At 42.5% G+C, this 16,887-nt stretch overlaps 1 protein-coding gene across 3 annotated transcripts in view; it reads right to left on the reverse strand.

Moving 5' to 3' along the window:
• The window catches only part of DEPTOR (DEP domain containing MTOR interacting protein), a 66,369-nt gene that overhangs the window by 37,322 nt on the left and 12,160 nt on the right, over window positions 1–16,887 (reverse strand). For all 3 annotated transcript variants that reach the window (XM_083749300.1, XM_083749302.1, XM_083749301.1), the window contains 3 exons: window positions 14,392–14,570; window positions 12,336–12,459; window positions 3,171–3,349 (listed from right to left, as the gene is read on the reverse strand). In XM_083749300.1, coding sequence (XP_083605426.1) covers window positions 3,171–3,349; window positions 12,336–12,459; window positions 14,392–14,570 — 482 coding nt within the window. The remainder of the gene's footprint in view (window positions 1–3,170; window positions 3,350–12,335; window positions 12,460–14,391; window positions 14,571–16,887) is intronic.

Here is a 16,887-nt window from a genome sequence, read left to right on the forward strand (position 1 = left end):
ACAGATGGTATTTAACACCTATGAAATTATCGAAAATGTATAAGGTGGATAACAAGTGCTGGAAATGTAGGGTTAGTGAGGGTTCCTTCTATCACATGTGGTGGGAGTGTGGAAAAGTTAAACAGTTCTGGGAAAAAATCTATATAGAACTGAAGAAGATTTTAAAATATACGTTTCCAAAGAAAGCAGAATTTTTCCTACTAGGTATATTGGGTTATGAGATAAGAAAAGAAGATCATAGATTAGTATATTATGCAGTTACAGCAGCAAGAGTAATGCTGGCCCAGATGTGGAAAAAGCAGGAGACACCAACGGTGGAGGAATGGAGATTTAAGCTGTTGGATTATATGGAATTGGACAGACTTACAGGCAAAGTAAGATACATAAGAGACCAAAAGTTCACTGAGGATTGGGGAAAATATGTAGATTACTTGGAACTTATTAGTCAAGGGAAAATAACGCTAAAGGGATTTAGAGACGCACTGTGAAAGATTGTGAGTTATTGTTTAAAGAGAATAGGAGACTAAATAATATGTAAGGTCAATATACACTAAGAAACGTATATAAAAAGGTACAATGACAATATATACTAAGAAATGTGTAATTTAAAGTGTTACTTCGAATGATTTTCGGGAAAGCTAAAGGAAGTTTTGAAAATGAAGATTAAGAAATGTGACCAAAGTGAAAATTAAGTTTTTATATATTTCTCTTACTATTATCTCTTCCTTTATCTTTATTTGTCTGTGTAATACTTTTACTTTTGTATGTTTATATGTGTGTGTGTGTACATATTCTTTACTTCCATGAAATAAAAATTTAATGAGGAGATTAAGAGTCTCATGCTCTACTAGCTGAGCTATCTTGTGCATGAGATAGCAACCCTGTGAAAGGAAAGAAGCATCCAGCCTCTCTTTGTGTATTCATTCCATCACAAACCATAGCAAAACTTGAAAGCCTTGCTATCACCTCATTCACTTGCCACACCAACCAGGGTCTCCCAACACCCTGGCATGCCAGCAGTTGATATTATCGCTCCTGCTCTAGCGGGGAGAGTATTGGAGCTGTGTTCAATTCCCCTTCCTAATCCACTATACTACTGGTACAAGGCCAGGAGCAATCAACTCACTTTCTTCCAGGAAGAGGTGAAGGGCTGGAGTTTGTCTGGGCAATGAAGTGCTTTCAAGGCAATTTAGAGAGGGAAGAGAGGTTCAATATAGTGGTCAGGTTTGTAGGTCCCTGGGACTGTACCATTCTGAGTGGAAGAGACAGTTTCACTGCTGCGTAAAGGCTCTGGGTGATATTCAACTATGTTTTACTCAAGGGTAGGCCCATTAAAATCAATAAGCCCAACTAAGCTAGGTCCATTCATTTCAGTAGGTCTGAGTGGAACCTAACTGAACATCAGCCACATACTCCCCCACCCCGCAAAGCCCTAGTGCAAGTTCTTAGCAAAGGTGGCAGGAGGGTCTGCAGAAACCAGTTAGAATGAGGAGAATCTACTGTCTAGAGAAAGCTGGTAAAGTGGTGCTGTGATACTTTCATTTTTTAAAAGATGGACAGCCTGCCTGGAGCAGAAGGGGGACTGAAGGGGCCAAGGCTGATGGCAGAACCAGTATCCAATGTGAGGTATATCTGTCTGTGTGATGTGCAGATTAAGAACCTGCAGTGGCGCCTGCCCCCCCCCTCTCTCTGCATTATCTTATCTTCACCCTGTTCTACCTCTCCCTTTTATCTCCCAGTCCTTACCTATAGCATGTTCTTGCCACTTCAGAGGCCAAGGAAGTACACTTTACTTGTGCGCTGTGCCCTTAGCAGCTGGCACCCTATAAATTACTCTCTGGCAGCAAGATTAATTGCACAACTATGATGTAAGCTGGCGAAAAGTCATTCGTTGCGTTATTTCCAGCCCAAGTTGAAGAGCAGTAAGATTAAAAAACCAAAGCGAAAACCCTCAGAGCCAGTTGTAATTCAATCCCTTTGAGGGTTGGCATTGCCAAGGGACAAGAAGGAGTGAGCAGATCGCTACAAGTAAATACAGAACAATAAGAAATGATGGATGATGTGGCCCAAGCCCTACACTACCCAACTCTCCCCTGAAAATTACCTTCTGCTGGCAACAACCAGGCAGAATTGGACTTAAAATGTAACTAACTTTTGCTGGATTGTAACTAACAGTTTGCTTAAGATGTGACCAACAGTTTGCAGCTTTTAAAATCAACTGGACTTAAAAGATAGTCAAGACTAAGGGCTTATCCACAGTTTGTCTTGTCCTGCTGCTTTCCCCTGGAGAAAGTCACTCTTTAGTGCTCAATCAGACCAAACAGCAACTTGGGTTTCCCCCCGGATTGGCATTTGTTCCGATCTATCACTAAAGAGTGGGTTCTTCTTTGGAAAGGAGCAGGGCAAGGGGAAAACTGCTTGGACCCCTGCTTTCTATGCACAACAAATGCAGAGTGTGGATGAGCACTAAGGTTGCATACACACTCCTGGTTATTCTGCATTCAGTGCACTCCCACCGCTGGTTTGGAAAGCAGTGCACACCTGACATCAGCCACAATCCCTATCTGCCCTGTATCTGCCTGTCGCTCCTTATGAAATACTGCATTATGATGGGCTTGCTCAGCTTCAATCAATATATAGAAAAAGGAAAACCTTGCTGTGTTCTGAGCTGGCGATGTGTACACAGCCCAAGTCCTATGTCGATGTTTTAAACTGGACTCAGGTCGCAACTAACTTTTCCAACTTTGGGCTCTCACAGTTGGCAGCTTGTGCTGAACTCTGAATCACAGGTTTTCCAAAATGAGGAAAAACCACCACAACCAAACCCTTCTTGGGTACAGCTGAAAAAAGAAAGAAGGATATACCCTTCTCAGAAAAAGAAATATAAGCTGCTCAATAGGACATGGGTCAAAATGACCAATCTAATGATGCCAGATCTACACAAATTGTAACCCACCAAGCTGACCACTAACTACTAAGTATAGTTACTTAATATAACTTTCTGTTTTGCTGCCTGTCTGGGATTGCAAAAGTTAGGAGCATTCACAGTATATATATATGCCCACCACTTAAAATATGTAGGGTTAAGCAGTCCATGTTAAAACATGCAACCACCTTATGAGAGCCTTCGCATCTAGACAGAGCTTGCTAAAGCAAGGAACATTTCTCACCATGCTGTATAATTCCGTGCTCCAGCAGCCTGCGACCAAGTTGTTCAGCTTCAGGCCTTGTGGTGGCCTCTCCTTCCTGGATCAACCAGTCAATCAGCTGAGATGCCATGAAAGTGCGTTCATATTTTATTCCTTCCTCTTCCCTGGCTTGTAAAAGTGCATTTTCGGTATTCATCAGCCTGCGACGAAAGAAGGGAGGGAGAGGAAACGTGAGCACATGAAGGTGAAACTGCAGAAATGTCTTTTAATTCCACCTTCGTCCGGGTTTACCCAAGGATGGAGCAAGGACACTGTAAGTAACACAAGTGGTTGCTTCCAGTTGGGAGCATTTAAGAAAGGAGCCGGCGTACAGTTGTCCGGGTCATGTGGCCATCATGACTAAGCCGCTTCTGGCAAACCAGAGAAGCGCACGGAAACGCCGTTTACCTTCCCGCCAGAGTGGTACCTATTTATCTACTTGCACTTTGACGTGCTTTTGAACTGCTAGGTTGGCAGGAGCAGGGACCAAGCAACGGGAGCTCACCCCGTTGTGGGGATTCGAACTGCTGACCTTCTGATTCAGTCCTAGGCTCTGTGGTTTAACCCACAGTGCCACCCGTGCACTGCTCTGGTTCGCCAGAAGCAGCTTAGTCATGCTGGCCACATGACCCGGAAGCTGTATGCCAGCTCCCTCGGCCAATAAAGCGAGATGAGCGCCGCAACCCCAGAGTCGGTCATGACTGGACCTAATGGTCAGGGGTCCCTTTACCTTTTTACACATAGATCAGAGGGTGCGGACATGCTTTGTATGCAAAAGGTCCTGCATAAAATCAACAGCATCTGAGCAGACCGAGCCATATAGTAATGAAACAAGGATGTTTTTGTCCAAACACAGCTCCCAGTTCTTCCCTGTAATGGCCTCTCATCATCCATACCAAAGCATCTATCTGCTATGCATTCGAAAGCTTCCAGGATCAATCCACAGGATCTCCCTGTAGGGCTAGGAAACATGCCAGTGCTCTGCAAGATTCATACATGTGGTCTGCGGCATATTGGTGGTGGAAGACATGAGACAGCACATCCATCACATTAAACAGTCGATCTATAACTGTATTGCTACAGTCTCCTTAAAAATGTTCCTCTTAACTGCCTTGCAGGTTTGATAAATAAGGCTTATCTACCCAACTTCCTTATGAAATATATGACCAGGAACTCAGTGGAGAAAGCTTGCAACATATTAATTCCACAGTGAAAGCTAAAATTAGACCTATGTCAGTTGTTTCAGTGGGGGGTGGGAACTGACGGTTGCTAACCAAGTAATAGGTCAATGAACTCATCCGAAACTTCGTGTTACGTGAACTGTAGAATAAGTTCACTTGTTCCTTCTCCTGAGTTCTTCTCTTCCTGGCCTGCAACGTGAAATAACAGGCTTGCACCATTCATACTTGACGATTTTCCAGATTCCTTTCAGGTCCACTAATGGCTAAACAGAAGTACTTCTTCTTTTTGTGAAAGGGGCGAAATCCTGTGAATGGAACAAGCTCTGCTGTAGGCATTTTTATAATTCTAATGGTACCAAGAGGGACGCGGGTGGCACTGTGGGTTAAACCACAGAGCCTAGGACTTGCCGATCAGAAGGTTGGCGGTTCGAATCCCCACGATGGAGTGAGCTCCCGTTGCTCGGTCCCTGCTCCTGTCAACCTAGCAGTTCGAAAGCACGTCAAAGTGCAAGTAGGTAAATAAGTACCGCTCCGGCAGGAAGGTAAACGGCATTTCTGTGCGCTGCTCTAGTTCGCCAGAAGCGGCTTAGTCATGCTGGCCACATGACCCAGAAGCTGTACACCGGCTCCCTCAGCCAATAAGGTGAGATGAGCACCGCAACCCCAGAGTCGGTCACGACTGGACCTAATGCACAGGGGTCCCTTTACCTAATGGTACCAAGTGTTTTTATTTTAATAGAATTTATCAGGAGAAAACGAAGCTTGAGCTAAAATACTTCCCTGACTGCATGAATAAAAAGCGAACCAGATGCAATAATCATTTGACAAGCCCCTTTCCGTTCAAATGCAAGACGTTAGTTCTTGACTGCTGATACAGAATAATAGAAATGGTAGGGACAACATTTTAGAGATGATCCCTTTGATCACATCCTGTTCTCTCTAAAGCCAATAGACATTAAGCTAAGGCTTTTTCTAAGCAGCCCTCATCCTGGTTTTGTAGACTCTGAGTGGGAATTCTTTGTTAATGGTTCTTTGAGGAGTCTATAAATAACATGCCCGGCTGCTTGGTGTGGCCAAGAAGAACAAAAGAGATGCTAATGGCTGCAATGGACAAGCACATGAAAGGAATCTGGAAAGCTGCCAAGTGGGGATTGTTGGTGGCAACAGGGACCTTTCAGGACTTCCACTTCAGGAATCCAGAAGAGATCAGCTAAAGAGCAGGAAGGACGGAACAAAGACTCTGGAACCCCAGACCTATGCTGGTTTTATGCCACTTTAACCACCTGGACGTCTTCCGAAAAATTGTTCATGGGCTTGCTGGACAACTGCCACTTGCAGACAACTTCAAATGACAATAATGGATTGGCATAACAAGCTACAAGAATTTGCTGAAATGGCGCAGTTGACAAATAGCCTGAGAGGCAATTCAAAACAAAAATTCATGGAAAAGTGGGGTAGATATAAGATATATGTTCAAAAATATAGTAACGGTGCACTATCTATGCTAGCATTCGATTGACGTTGGAGAGAGACTGAGCTGAGAAATAAGACCAAGGGTACATCTTGATATAGGAATGTATTAGATAAAATGTAAAGAAATATACAATAAGAAGAGTACATTCATTTGTAAAAAAGGAATATACAACGGGATAGACAGGAAGTCCAAAGTGTTGGTACATATATGATTTTGGAATAGTTTTTTGTCCTTGTTTCTTTTCTTTAGGTATATAAACTTTGTATACATGCTGAAAATTATATTATAATAAGCCTTGTGAAGTAATATGATAATGTTTACCGATGTAACATAAGAACGTTAATAAATAAAACTCAAAACAAAGCAAATGAAATAGGAACGAAGCTGTTTAAGAGCTCATGCACAATTTTGCCTTGTCCCAAGCCTGAAAAGACAGGTCCGGGAGGTTTTCTGCTTGCCCCGTGCTTTCTAGGCATGGATCTGAATGGTTTTTTGGCTGCTTTCCCCTGGAAAAACCTGTCTACAGCCGAATCAGAACGAACATTCAATTGCAGAAAAAAAACTGTTGTTCTGATTCAGCAGTAAACAGTGGCTTTTCCCGGGGGGAAAGTAGCAGAACAAGTGGAAGTGTGGGCGAATGCTACGTCTGCAGCGGGGATTTACCCTAACAATCCTGACCGGTATACATATAAGTAGGGCATTAATTTTGACAGATCAGATAAGGCATATTCCCAGAGGACACTTCTGCAGTCATGTCTGTTGTGAAGAAGAAGAAGAAGAAGAAGAAGAAGAAGAAGAAGAAGAAGAAGAAGAGGAGGAGGAGGAGGAGGAGGAGGAGGAGGAGGAGGAGTAGTAGTTTGGATTTGATATCCCACTTTATCACTCCCCGAAGGAATCTCAAAGCGGCTAACATTCTCCTTTCCCTTCCTCCCCCACAACAAACACTGTGAGGTGAGTGGGGCTGAGAGACTTCAGAGAAGTGTGACTAGCCCAAGGTCACCCAGCAGCTGCATGTGGAGGAGCGGAGGAGTGGGGAAGCGAACCCGGTTCACCAGATTACAAGTCTACCACTCTTAACCACTACACCACACTGGCTCTCCACGGACCTGTGCAAGATCATCAATGAAATGCCAAAGTTGGCGACAAGGAATAGCTTGAGCCAGTTGTGTTGCAACACAAGAGATGCGTATCAAAACGAACCTGATAAACCCCAGACATGAAAATATTCTTTTCTCATATCAGTGTAATAGTTAAATCACCATACACACGGGGCAGAAATCTTCAGTGACCCAGTTTATAGAGGCACTAGAATCAAACCTTCCTGTGGACTGCACCAGTTTCAGCTGCATGTAGTGGCAGCAGAACATTCCATAAAATCAGAGAATTGTTGAGTTAGAAGGGACCCAAAGGGACTTTTAGTCCAACCCCCTATATTTGAATGGACATAGCAGTTGGTCTCTATCAGTTCTCAGTATCTAGAGTAATATAAATTTGTTCAAAGAAGAAGGTTTTGTTCAAAATCTATGGAAATTCATTATAGGCTAAGAATCCATATATACAGTACATTAAAAAAAATCTCAGCAATGAAATGCAAAACTGAAGATGGTACTTATGTGATCCCTCGTAATATAAAATTGCTGATTTCATGCCCATTTGAGTGGAAACAGTAGGATACTGGATTATACACTAATCCTGGAAGTTTAATATCAAAAACATGTGTATATGCATTGCTAGAAAGATTACAGCAGAAAGAATAAATAATTGATCTGAAACTGAACCTCAGAAATGTCTGAGGTTATATTTGGGGAGAAAAACCCCATCCTTCCTTCCAATAAAAATATAAGTTCTCATTTCTTGGGATTGCGTCTTATTAACTTTCAGTCTATGGGATGCAATGGGAATGGTTCCTTTTAATTTAGTTTTCAAAATAGGGGCTAGAAAAAAAGGATAATCCAAACATAAATGAATGGCAATATTTGTAAGGAATCTGCTGATTGGGGAAATTTTGAGCAAAACAAAAGTTCTGTTTTTGACCTATAAAGTCTCGTATACTGTAGTATGAATCCCCTCCAACACATACACACACACAGAGAGAAAGAGAGAGATAGGCAGAGAGATAGGGAGAGGGAGAGGGAGAGAGAAGCTCCTAAAATATATTGTGTCTTGGTTTAAATACTCTTAACCAAAGGATGCTTATATTTTTCTGGACATAAATTAGTTTAACTTTATTCATTAATGTCAATCTTGCCATTTTTGAGCCCCTATGTGTATCACAGCTGATTTTAGGGGATTGGTTTCATTTGGTGAAAAGGCTCTAGATCCTGAAATGGAGCCCAAATGGTCCAGAAGGCTTTCAGCAGCTACACTCCCCCTATGCCTGACATGTTGTTATTTGAGGGCGCTAAGGTCTCCTTAGGGGATGCGGGTGGCGCTGTGGGTTAAACCACAGAGCCTAGGACTTGCCGATCAGAAGGTCAGTGGTTTGAATCCCCTCGATGGGGTGAGCTCCCATTGCTCGGTCCCTGCTCCTGCCAACCTAGAAATTCGAAAGCATGTCAAAGTGCAAGTAGATAAATAGGTACCGCTCCGGCGGGAAGGTAAACGGTGTTTCCGTGCGCTGCTCTGGTTTGCCAGAAGCGGCTTGGTCATGCTGGCCACATGACCTATACGCTGTACGCCAGCTCCCTCGGCCAGTAAAGCGAGATGAGAACCACAACCCCAGAGTCGGTCACGACTGGACCTAATGGTCAGGGGTCCCTTTACCTTTACCTTTACCTTTAAGGCCTCCTTACAACTAGCTACCTTCCCCCTATGGACGTGACCCTGCTTGCTATCTGATTTTGTAACCTCAAGATTCCCCGGTTCTCCTTCTTATTCCATCAGCAGGAGGAAGCTGGGGTCTGATAATTACACCTTTCAACAGTCCCTGTTCAGGGGAGAAGCTAAACTGAGACCAGAAAGCTAGCACAATCAATTGTGATTTGAAACCTCTTCACTGAGCCAATCTAGTTAGCTGCTTGCATCATGTATCCAGGTTGTTTACCCCATGTAATTCATGTACTTCGCACACAGACACAAACTCTCGGAAGCTACGCATCTGCATGCGATGATCGCTAATGCCTCCTTAATTTTTGGCAGGGACAAAATGTTCTGGGTTTTAGAAAAGAGGGGAGGAAAATCAAGGATCTTGCCAGGGGGCAAACTGGAGAGTGATGTGTAAATCCAATAAACATTATCAAAAGCTATCTTGTTTTGACTGTGTTTTATCCACACAGGGGACACATCCAAACAGCGGACAAAGAGTTTAAACAGAGTTTAATTTTTAGCTACTCAAGCATGCATGGTCTCACCATGGTAACAGGAACTCAAAAACAAGGTGCTGACCGCATAGCTCACACAAACCTGAACGGAACTGACCCCCTGCAAGGGCTAAAGGCCACCTGCAGCCACAGCTCTAACGTATAACAGGAGATACATGGGATTTTTGTGTGTTAGACAGCTCTGCTTCATCTGCCTTGACAAAGTGATTGCAGGTAGCCTGACAAAGTGGATTTAAAAGTGCTGTTAGTAAGCAGATTTTGTACAGTCTCAGATGATAAAACAGCATCATGGGAATCTTTCAAATGGAAAAGCCTGTTAAGTCATCCTGTCTACTTCCCCTTTAAACATACAGTTATTCCCTAATGACTGTTTCATCCAATGTAGACTTTAAAACCTCACAACACCAGATAGGGCATAGAACAACATGGAAAGGGAATAAACTAACTGAAACAGAAAATTATATTAAAGACACACACGATCACAGTATCTACTGGCACTCAAAGACTAAACCTGAGCTGGGTTTCCACCATTTTATTTTATTATTATTTACTCTAGTTTTAAAATGCATATACAGTGGTACTTCGGTTTACGAACTTAATCCGTTTCGGAAGTCCGTTCTTAAATCGAAACTGTTCTTAAACCGAGGCGCACTTTCCCTAATGAGGCCTCCCGCCACCGGTGCCCTTCCACTGTTCGGATTCCGTTCTTAGACCAAAGTAAAGTTCCGGTTTTGCAGAGTTCGTAAACCGAATCGTTCGTAAACAGGACTGCCCTTCAAAAAAGAAAGACCACAGGGCAGTTTACAACATAAGCAAGGTTGTAGGTTCAATCTTATGAGTTTGACCAAACTGCGGGAGGCAGTGGAAGACAGGAGTGCCTGGCGTGCTCTGGTCCAAGGGGTCACGAAGAGTCGGACATGACGAAACGACTAAACAACAACAAAGGTTCGATCTCCTTTTTAAAAAGGGCCCACATAGCATAGGAAAAACCTCTTACTTAGACCTTGGGATACCAGTTAATGGGCTAGAAAAATCAGTAGTTGGACTCAGTTAATTCACATTGAAACAAATATTCGTTTATTTAAATATTAGTTAATAGTAGTTTATTGAATATGAATTCAATATTAGTTCATATGAATGAAATTAATGCTAGCATAACGTGTGTGCATTTATTCTGAGCGCAGAAAACATGTTTCCTTGCTGTAGAATTTGGCTTGTCTTAAAACCTATGGAGAACACACAGGCCTTCCTTTACATTAAAAATTTCTGTGGTCGCCATGCACTATTTAGAACACTGTTATTTGAAGTAGGTGGGGAAGGGAGAATCTGAAGGATCTTTCTGCCTTTTAGCACTAGGGCAGAGAGCATCTTTCCCATCTCTTTTAGGCTGAGTTCCAAGTTGGAACATCTAACTTTAACCACAGCCATTAAGCCTTGCAATTTCCCTCTGTTTATGAAAACATTCTTCTATGGCATTAGGGAAGTGTATTGAAAACACAGCATGTCCTTCCATTTGCTGTGTTTGACATTTGAAAAGCAAGGGAAATTTGTTTCACTGGCTACTGCAAACAAACGGAACAAGAAGACAAACACAAAAAGAAGGGAAATTTAAAACAAACAAACAAACAAACAAACAAACAAACAAAAAGCACATCAATCCTACTTGGACTGAGGAACCATTATCACAGTTTCCTCGTGCTCTGCTTCTTATATTATTCATTGAATTTATATACCATGTCTTGTGAGGGAGAAACGCTAGACCTGACAGCCAGCTTACATCCAATTGATCATGGTGGCCTGTTTACTTACCACTGGTGACCAGATGAATAACAATTGACCTACCGTACTTGTTTTCTGTCTCTGTGCCTAAAGATTTACAATCCCCTATTTGGTGACTATCACCCAGTAGTGATGTATGGAAGTGAGAGCTGGACCATAAAGAAGGCTGATCGCCGAAGAATGGATGCTTATGAATTCTGGTGCTGGAGGAGACTCTTGAGAGTCCCATGGACTGCAAGAAGATCAAACGTATCCATTCTTAAGGAAATCAGCCCTGAGTGCTCACTGGAAGGACAGATCGTGAAGCTGAGGCTCCAATACTTTGGCCACCTCATGAGAAGAAAAGACTCCCAGGGAAAGCCCCTGATGTTGGGAAAGATGGAGGGCAAAAGGAGAAGGGGACGACAGAGGACGAGATGGTTGGATAGTGTCTTCGAAGCTACCAGCTTGAGTTTGACCAAGCTGCGGGAGGCAGTGGAAGAGAGGAGTGCCTGGCATGCTCTGGTCCAGGGGGTCACGAAGAGTCGGACACAACCCCAGAGTTGTCCACGACTGGACCTAAGGGTCAGGGGTACCTTTACCCTTACCTTTAAGTTGGTTATATATGGCGTTTGGGAACCGAGGTATCTTTTGGTTTGTTGGTAAGAGTAACACAGAAAAAATGCTTTGTTTCAGGGGAAATTGTTTTGCAGAAGTGCATATATGAGGCAAAATTCCATACAAACGTGCATGTTAATAAGAAATTCACACTAAAATGCTGGTGCGTTGTCTTGAGGATTTAGGAAAATTGCAGAGTAATGCAGAACTTAAGTTTGTGGAAACGAGAAAATGAGAGGAAACAAAGCTGACCCCTTGGTCCATCCCTGGCTGCAGTCAGACAAATAAAAACACATTTCACTCTGTTTCTTGCACCTGAAAGAGCCACGTGCGCTGCTCTTGGATGCTAGTGTTGTACCAAAACACCCCTCATGAATTGACCAATCTGTTCACCTTTTGCATATCCATTTCCAGTAAATGTCAGCTCACATGTTGTACTTGTTGCTACTTGCGCCTAAATCAGGCATGCTGCAAACAACCCCTTCAGTCTGAGCAAATATGACACGGACCTCGTCACAGGTGGCAAACTCCTCTGTTATTTGACCCATATAATCTGACAGGATAGTCAGAATCTCCATCCAACCATCTGTTTCAAATCTTAATTATATGCTCATGAATCATCTCTGTCAGTATAACCTTTCTCTTGGGAAAACTGAGGAGATGGAAGATGGCGTTCTTAATAAAGGATAATGCTATTCGGCAAGAACCTACGAATGTAAAATCATTTTTCTAGTTGTTAATCAACGCAAGCCGATAAAGAGCAGCTAACACTGTCAACGTTCTGTGTGCAACCTACTTTTCATAGAGCCTCTGTCCTCTCATGAAGGCCTTCACTTCGTTGTCAAGTGGGAACGTTCCATCATCTTTCCGAAAGCGGTAGAAAAGTTTGAGGTCCTTGAATTCCTTATGCTCATCGCAAACTGAAGTGCAAAACCCAGAAGAAGAAGAAATAGTAAACACCACATCAAGAACTTGAAGCAATCATCATTATGAATCTGGAAGCAATGCAGATACTAAAGCATTGCTTTCCTTTACAAAAAAAAACAGGCTTCAGATAAACCACAAAAACGATTGACCTTTTATTGTACTTCGTTAAAAAAAAACAACTTAGTTTGTGAAGCTCTACACGGTATTCCCACTTTATTGTATTATCAGCAGCCATTTATAGGTGGGGGGAATTACTGGCCTTTTTTAAAAAAAATCTGTTGATTATAGTTTATTGCATTTTTACCCAACCCTTCCTCTAAGGAGCATGGGGTAGTGTTTCATTGTTCTGTGTCCCCCACCATTTTATCTTCATAGTGCCCTGTGTGATAAGTTAAGCTGAAGGATAACAGAGCTTTGTAGTTGAGTGGGGACTTAGGTTTAAGTCTTCCTGATCCTACGCTGACTCCAGTAACCCACAAATAGTAATTTGTGCAAAGTTTACAGGCTGAAAGAGAAAGAGAAGAATTCCAGTTCTATTCCACTTTATTTATTTATTAAACCTATAAGTCACTTCCCCCCCACAAAAGTAACTCAAAGCAGCATACAACAATAAATAAATAACACATATTAAAATAAGCGTAACACGGAAACAGAATAACATCTAATCCTCATTGTGGCGATCACACAGGGTCCCCGGACGTTTCACCGTCTATTGATCCCTGTGCCACCACTTTATTTCTCGCTGCTACCACCCAGGCCCTACCTGGTAAAATACCGAGTCCAGTCAGGGTTAAACTGTAACATAAAGTTGTGTTTATTTATTGCGGTTTAACAAGTGTGTGGTTTCATAAACGGTCTTAGTCAATTAAAATCATGGGGTGCCTATCCAGACCTATAACTTTCACCACCTGCTCTCACTCACTAAACCACCTCTCAGATATTTACTTGTCTTCCTAGCTCCTAGCTGTTCCTGACTCAGCTTATTTTGCTACACTAACTCAACCTACCCAGAGACTCTATCCCAATTCACTCCCACTCCAACCAACCACGCAACGAACTCTCTCCTTCACCCCTCCCAGAGCTGGTTTTATAGTCCCTCTGACTCCACCCCCCTGGATTCTGATTGGGTAACCTGTTTAACTATTTCACCTCCAGCACTCTCATATGTGAACGTCACACTCATTCCTGTTTAAAACTGCAACACCAAACAAAAGCCTAAGTGAACAAGTGGACCTTCAGCTTGCATTGTGAAATAATAGGAATCAGCACCAGCCATTTCTTAGAAGGGAGGGCAATCCACAAACAGGGCCCCGCCATAGGTTTGCACCACTTACAAAGACTCTCTTTCTATCTTGTGATCGATGGCCATTTTCACAGGTAATGATAGGTTTCTGGCTTATGTGTGTGTGTGTGTGTGTGTGTGTGTGTGTGTATCCCCTTCAACAAATGGATAGAAAATATGCACAAACTTGCAACACATGAACAAGTAATGTATAAACGTAGACTTGTCATGGACAAATTTAATGATTTTTGGAATTCATTTTTATAAACACTGTATTAGGTTAAGCTTAAGGTAACTACAATAACAATCATGTAATGTTTATTTTAAAAATGTTTTCTACATGGGTGTTGTTTTATCTTTTTTTATTCTTGTCACGTCTTGTCTTATTTCAAAATAAACAGGGCTTTTATTTCTTAAAATAATGTGAATAATGCAATGTTTGGTTTGGCCCTAAAATAACGCATGCTAAACACTCCAAATATAAATGCTATCATAATAGTTAAGCAATCTTCACAATCATTATTTAGGTTTTTGTTCTTTCATATTGACCATCAACACACGACGATCACCAGGTCAGACCTGCCTGCACCCTTAACTATAGTTTCTGGCTATGGGCTCGGGTGTGCTGATTCTTTCCACTCACCGTGGTGAATGATGCTACGATCCAGTAATTTTTGCACTAGTTTAATTGCAGTCTCCCTGTCAGAGGCCTCTTTGTGATCAATCAGCCAGTCAATCAGTTCTTTGGCAACGAAGCAGTTTGGATACGTCTTCAGGTGATGTCTCCGATCTTTAATTATCTTTTCTTCATGCAGTCTGAGCCTGTGAACCAAACAATATCACGCCGTGAGAAATCTTTACATAGCATCTGCCTCAACATTACAAGCTGGGAAGGAAAAGCTCCTTCCGTCATATCAGAGTTGCAAGCAATGGTGTCAGCTAAATAATAATAATAATAATAATAATAATAATAATAATAATAATAAACATATTTTGAAGGTATCACAGGCCTTGTATCCTCACTTCCATTTAACACTTCCCTCTATCTGTAGCCACACCCCTTTTTAACAGAACAGAATTACCTCAGAGCATGTACAAAGTGCCTTTCCCTTCCTCTCTCTGCCCCCCCCCCGAGAAACCGAAGTTCGTGCCAGTGCATGTTAGCATTGCTAGAGATGTAAACTATTATATTGCCCCCATACAGTTTCTCCTCATACCATAAGAATTTTAATGTTGTTTACTCAGTCTTATTTCACATGCCCTGCCATGTTATTCTTTTGCGGTTGACGTTTGCCATTTTAGTGTCCTAGACTGCAATATTATGATCACTTGTCTGGAATTAAGTCCCACTAAACTGAACAGATATCCGAGTAGATATCCATAGCATTGCACTGTAAAACAATACAACTAGAAGAAGCTTGTGCTTATACTGCAGTTGCAGAAAGTCTGGATTTATACTGATATACTGTGCTGACTGCATATTTGCTCAAGTGCATAAACATCGTACGTTGCACTGTCTTTCCCTCAAAGACTCCTGGGAGCTGTAGTTTCTTAAAGGTACTGTATTGAGAATCATAGCTCTGTGAGGGATAAACTACAGTTCCCAGCATTCTTTGGGGAAAACCATGTGCTTTGAATGTGTTATATGGATAAGACAATAGTTGCTTTGGCTACATTGGTGTGGGGGTGGGGGCGTGAAAACAATATAAAGGTGACACAGGAGTTGCAAGGTGGATTTTCAGAGTGGGAGAGGGAGTTTTGTTCTTTGTATTAAAATGGGGGGTGGTGGTCATTTTTCACAGTCTCTCATCCTCTGATAAGTCCTATAGATTTGGATGGAGTTAAACTTTCAGGTAAGCATACTTTGGGCTCAGGGCCAGCTCAAGAGACATTGTCACCTGAGGCAAAGTCAAGGTATGTAATATCCAAGGCAGCAAAATAGTCAAGTTATTTTGGCACCCGAAGCAGGACATCCCACCAGTGTTTTTCCCGTGCCCTGTCAGTAAAAATATAACATCATCATCATCATCATCATCATCATCATTTTATTACAACTAAAAATGTCCTGCTCTTTCACGACACAAAAAATCAGTTGCCTAATAGTAGGGCCGGCCCTTATTTTGATGTCCACCTTATGGTTCAGTTATAATTTGCATGAGGAAATGTCTGCCCATCAAACAGAGGTCTAGCAATGCATGGGGAGCAATGTTGGAAAGGGGGGGGGGTTGCCTTATTGCTTCAGAAGAAGCATCTTTCCATTTGAAATATGCTAGCCTTAAAAAAGCAGGCTTCCATCCAGGGAAGATGGCAAGACTCCCACACAGGCCTGAGCCTTCTTGGCATCTCTTTTGGAAAGTGAGCAATGTCCCCGCTTCCCCTGACACTACTAGGAAAACACAATTATACACAAGACGGGAGCCACAGGGAGGCCAGATGTGGTGGAGGTCTTCTTTCAGAGAATTTCCAGGCCCTGTTCCCCCCTTTCCCCCTTTCATTTAAAAAGTAGCTCTCTCTCTCTGGAGTCTGGAGATCATGGAAGCAGCAGCAAATATAGAACTTAATAGGAAATTTTAAAAAAGAAAACACAAGGACAGTCTGAGTATGGAAAGAGGAGGGCAGACAATAGGCTTGTTCACACACCACACTGAACACAGCTGTCTCTACCCATGTACAGGTGTTTGCGTGAAAGAACACACACTTGTTGGTTTGCAAAGTTCGGGTACTGTGTACACAGGTACTCAGAGTGTACGCTCATGCGAATAACTATACAAGCATTTCAGCTCAAGTATTCAAGTACAGTGGACGCTCGGGTTGCGAACATGATATGTGCGCGGTGCACGTTCGCAACCCGCAATGTTCGCAACCCGCAGCGGCACGTATGTGCTCGCATGGGTTATGATTCGGCGCTTTTGCGCATGCACGACCGCCGAAACCCAGAAGTAACCTGTTCCAGTACTTCTGGGTTTCAGCAGTCCGTAAGCCGAGAAAACGCAACCTTGAAGCATCTGTAACCCGAGGTATGATGGTACACACATACTGAGTGTGAATGCCCCTAGAATTTTGATTTTATTCCAGCTTAACTGTCCTTGCTTCAGCCAATGTATCATCTGCTAGAGATCTCTAGGTCCCCTCACAGAAC

The sequence above is a fragment of the Podarcis gaigeae genome, assembly GCF_964106915.1.
Source record: "Podarcis gaigeae genome assembly, chromosome: 7".
Lineage (NCBI taxonomy): Eukaryota > Metazoa > Chordata > Lepidosauria > Squamata > Lacertidae > Podarcis > Podarcis gaigeae.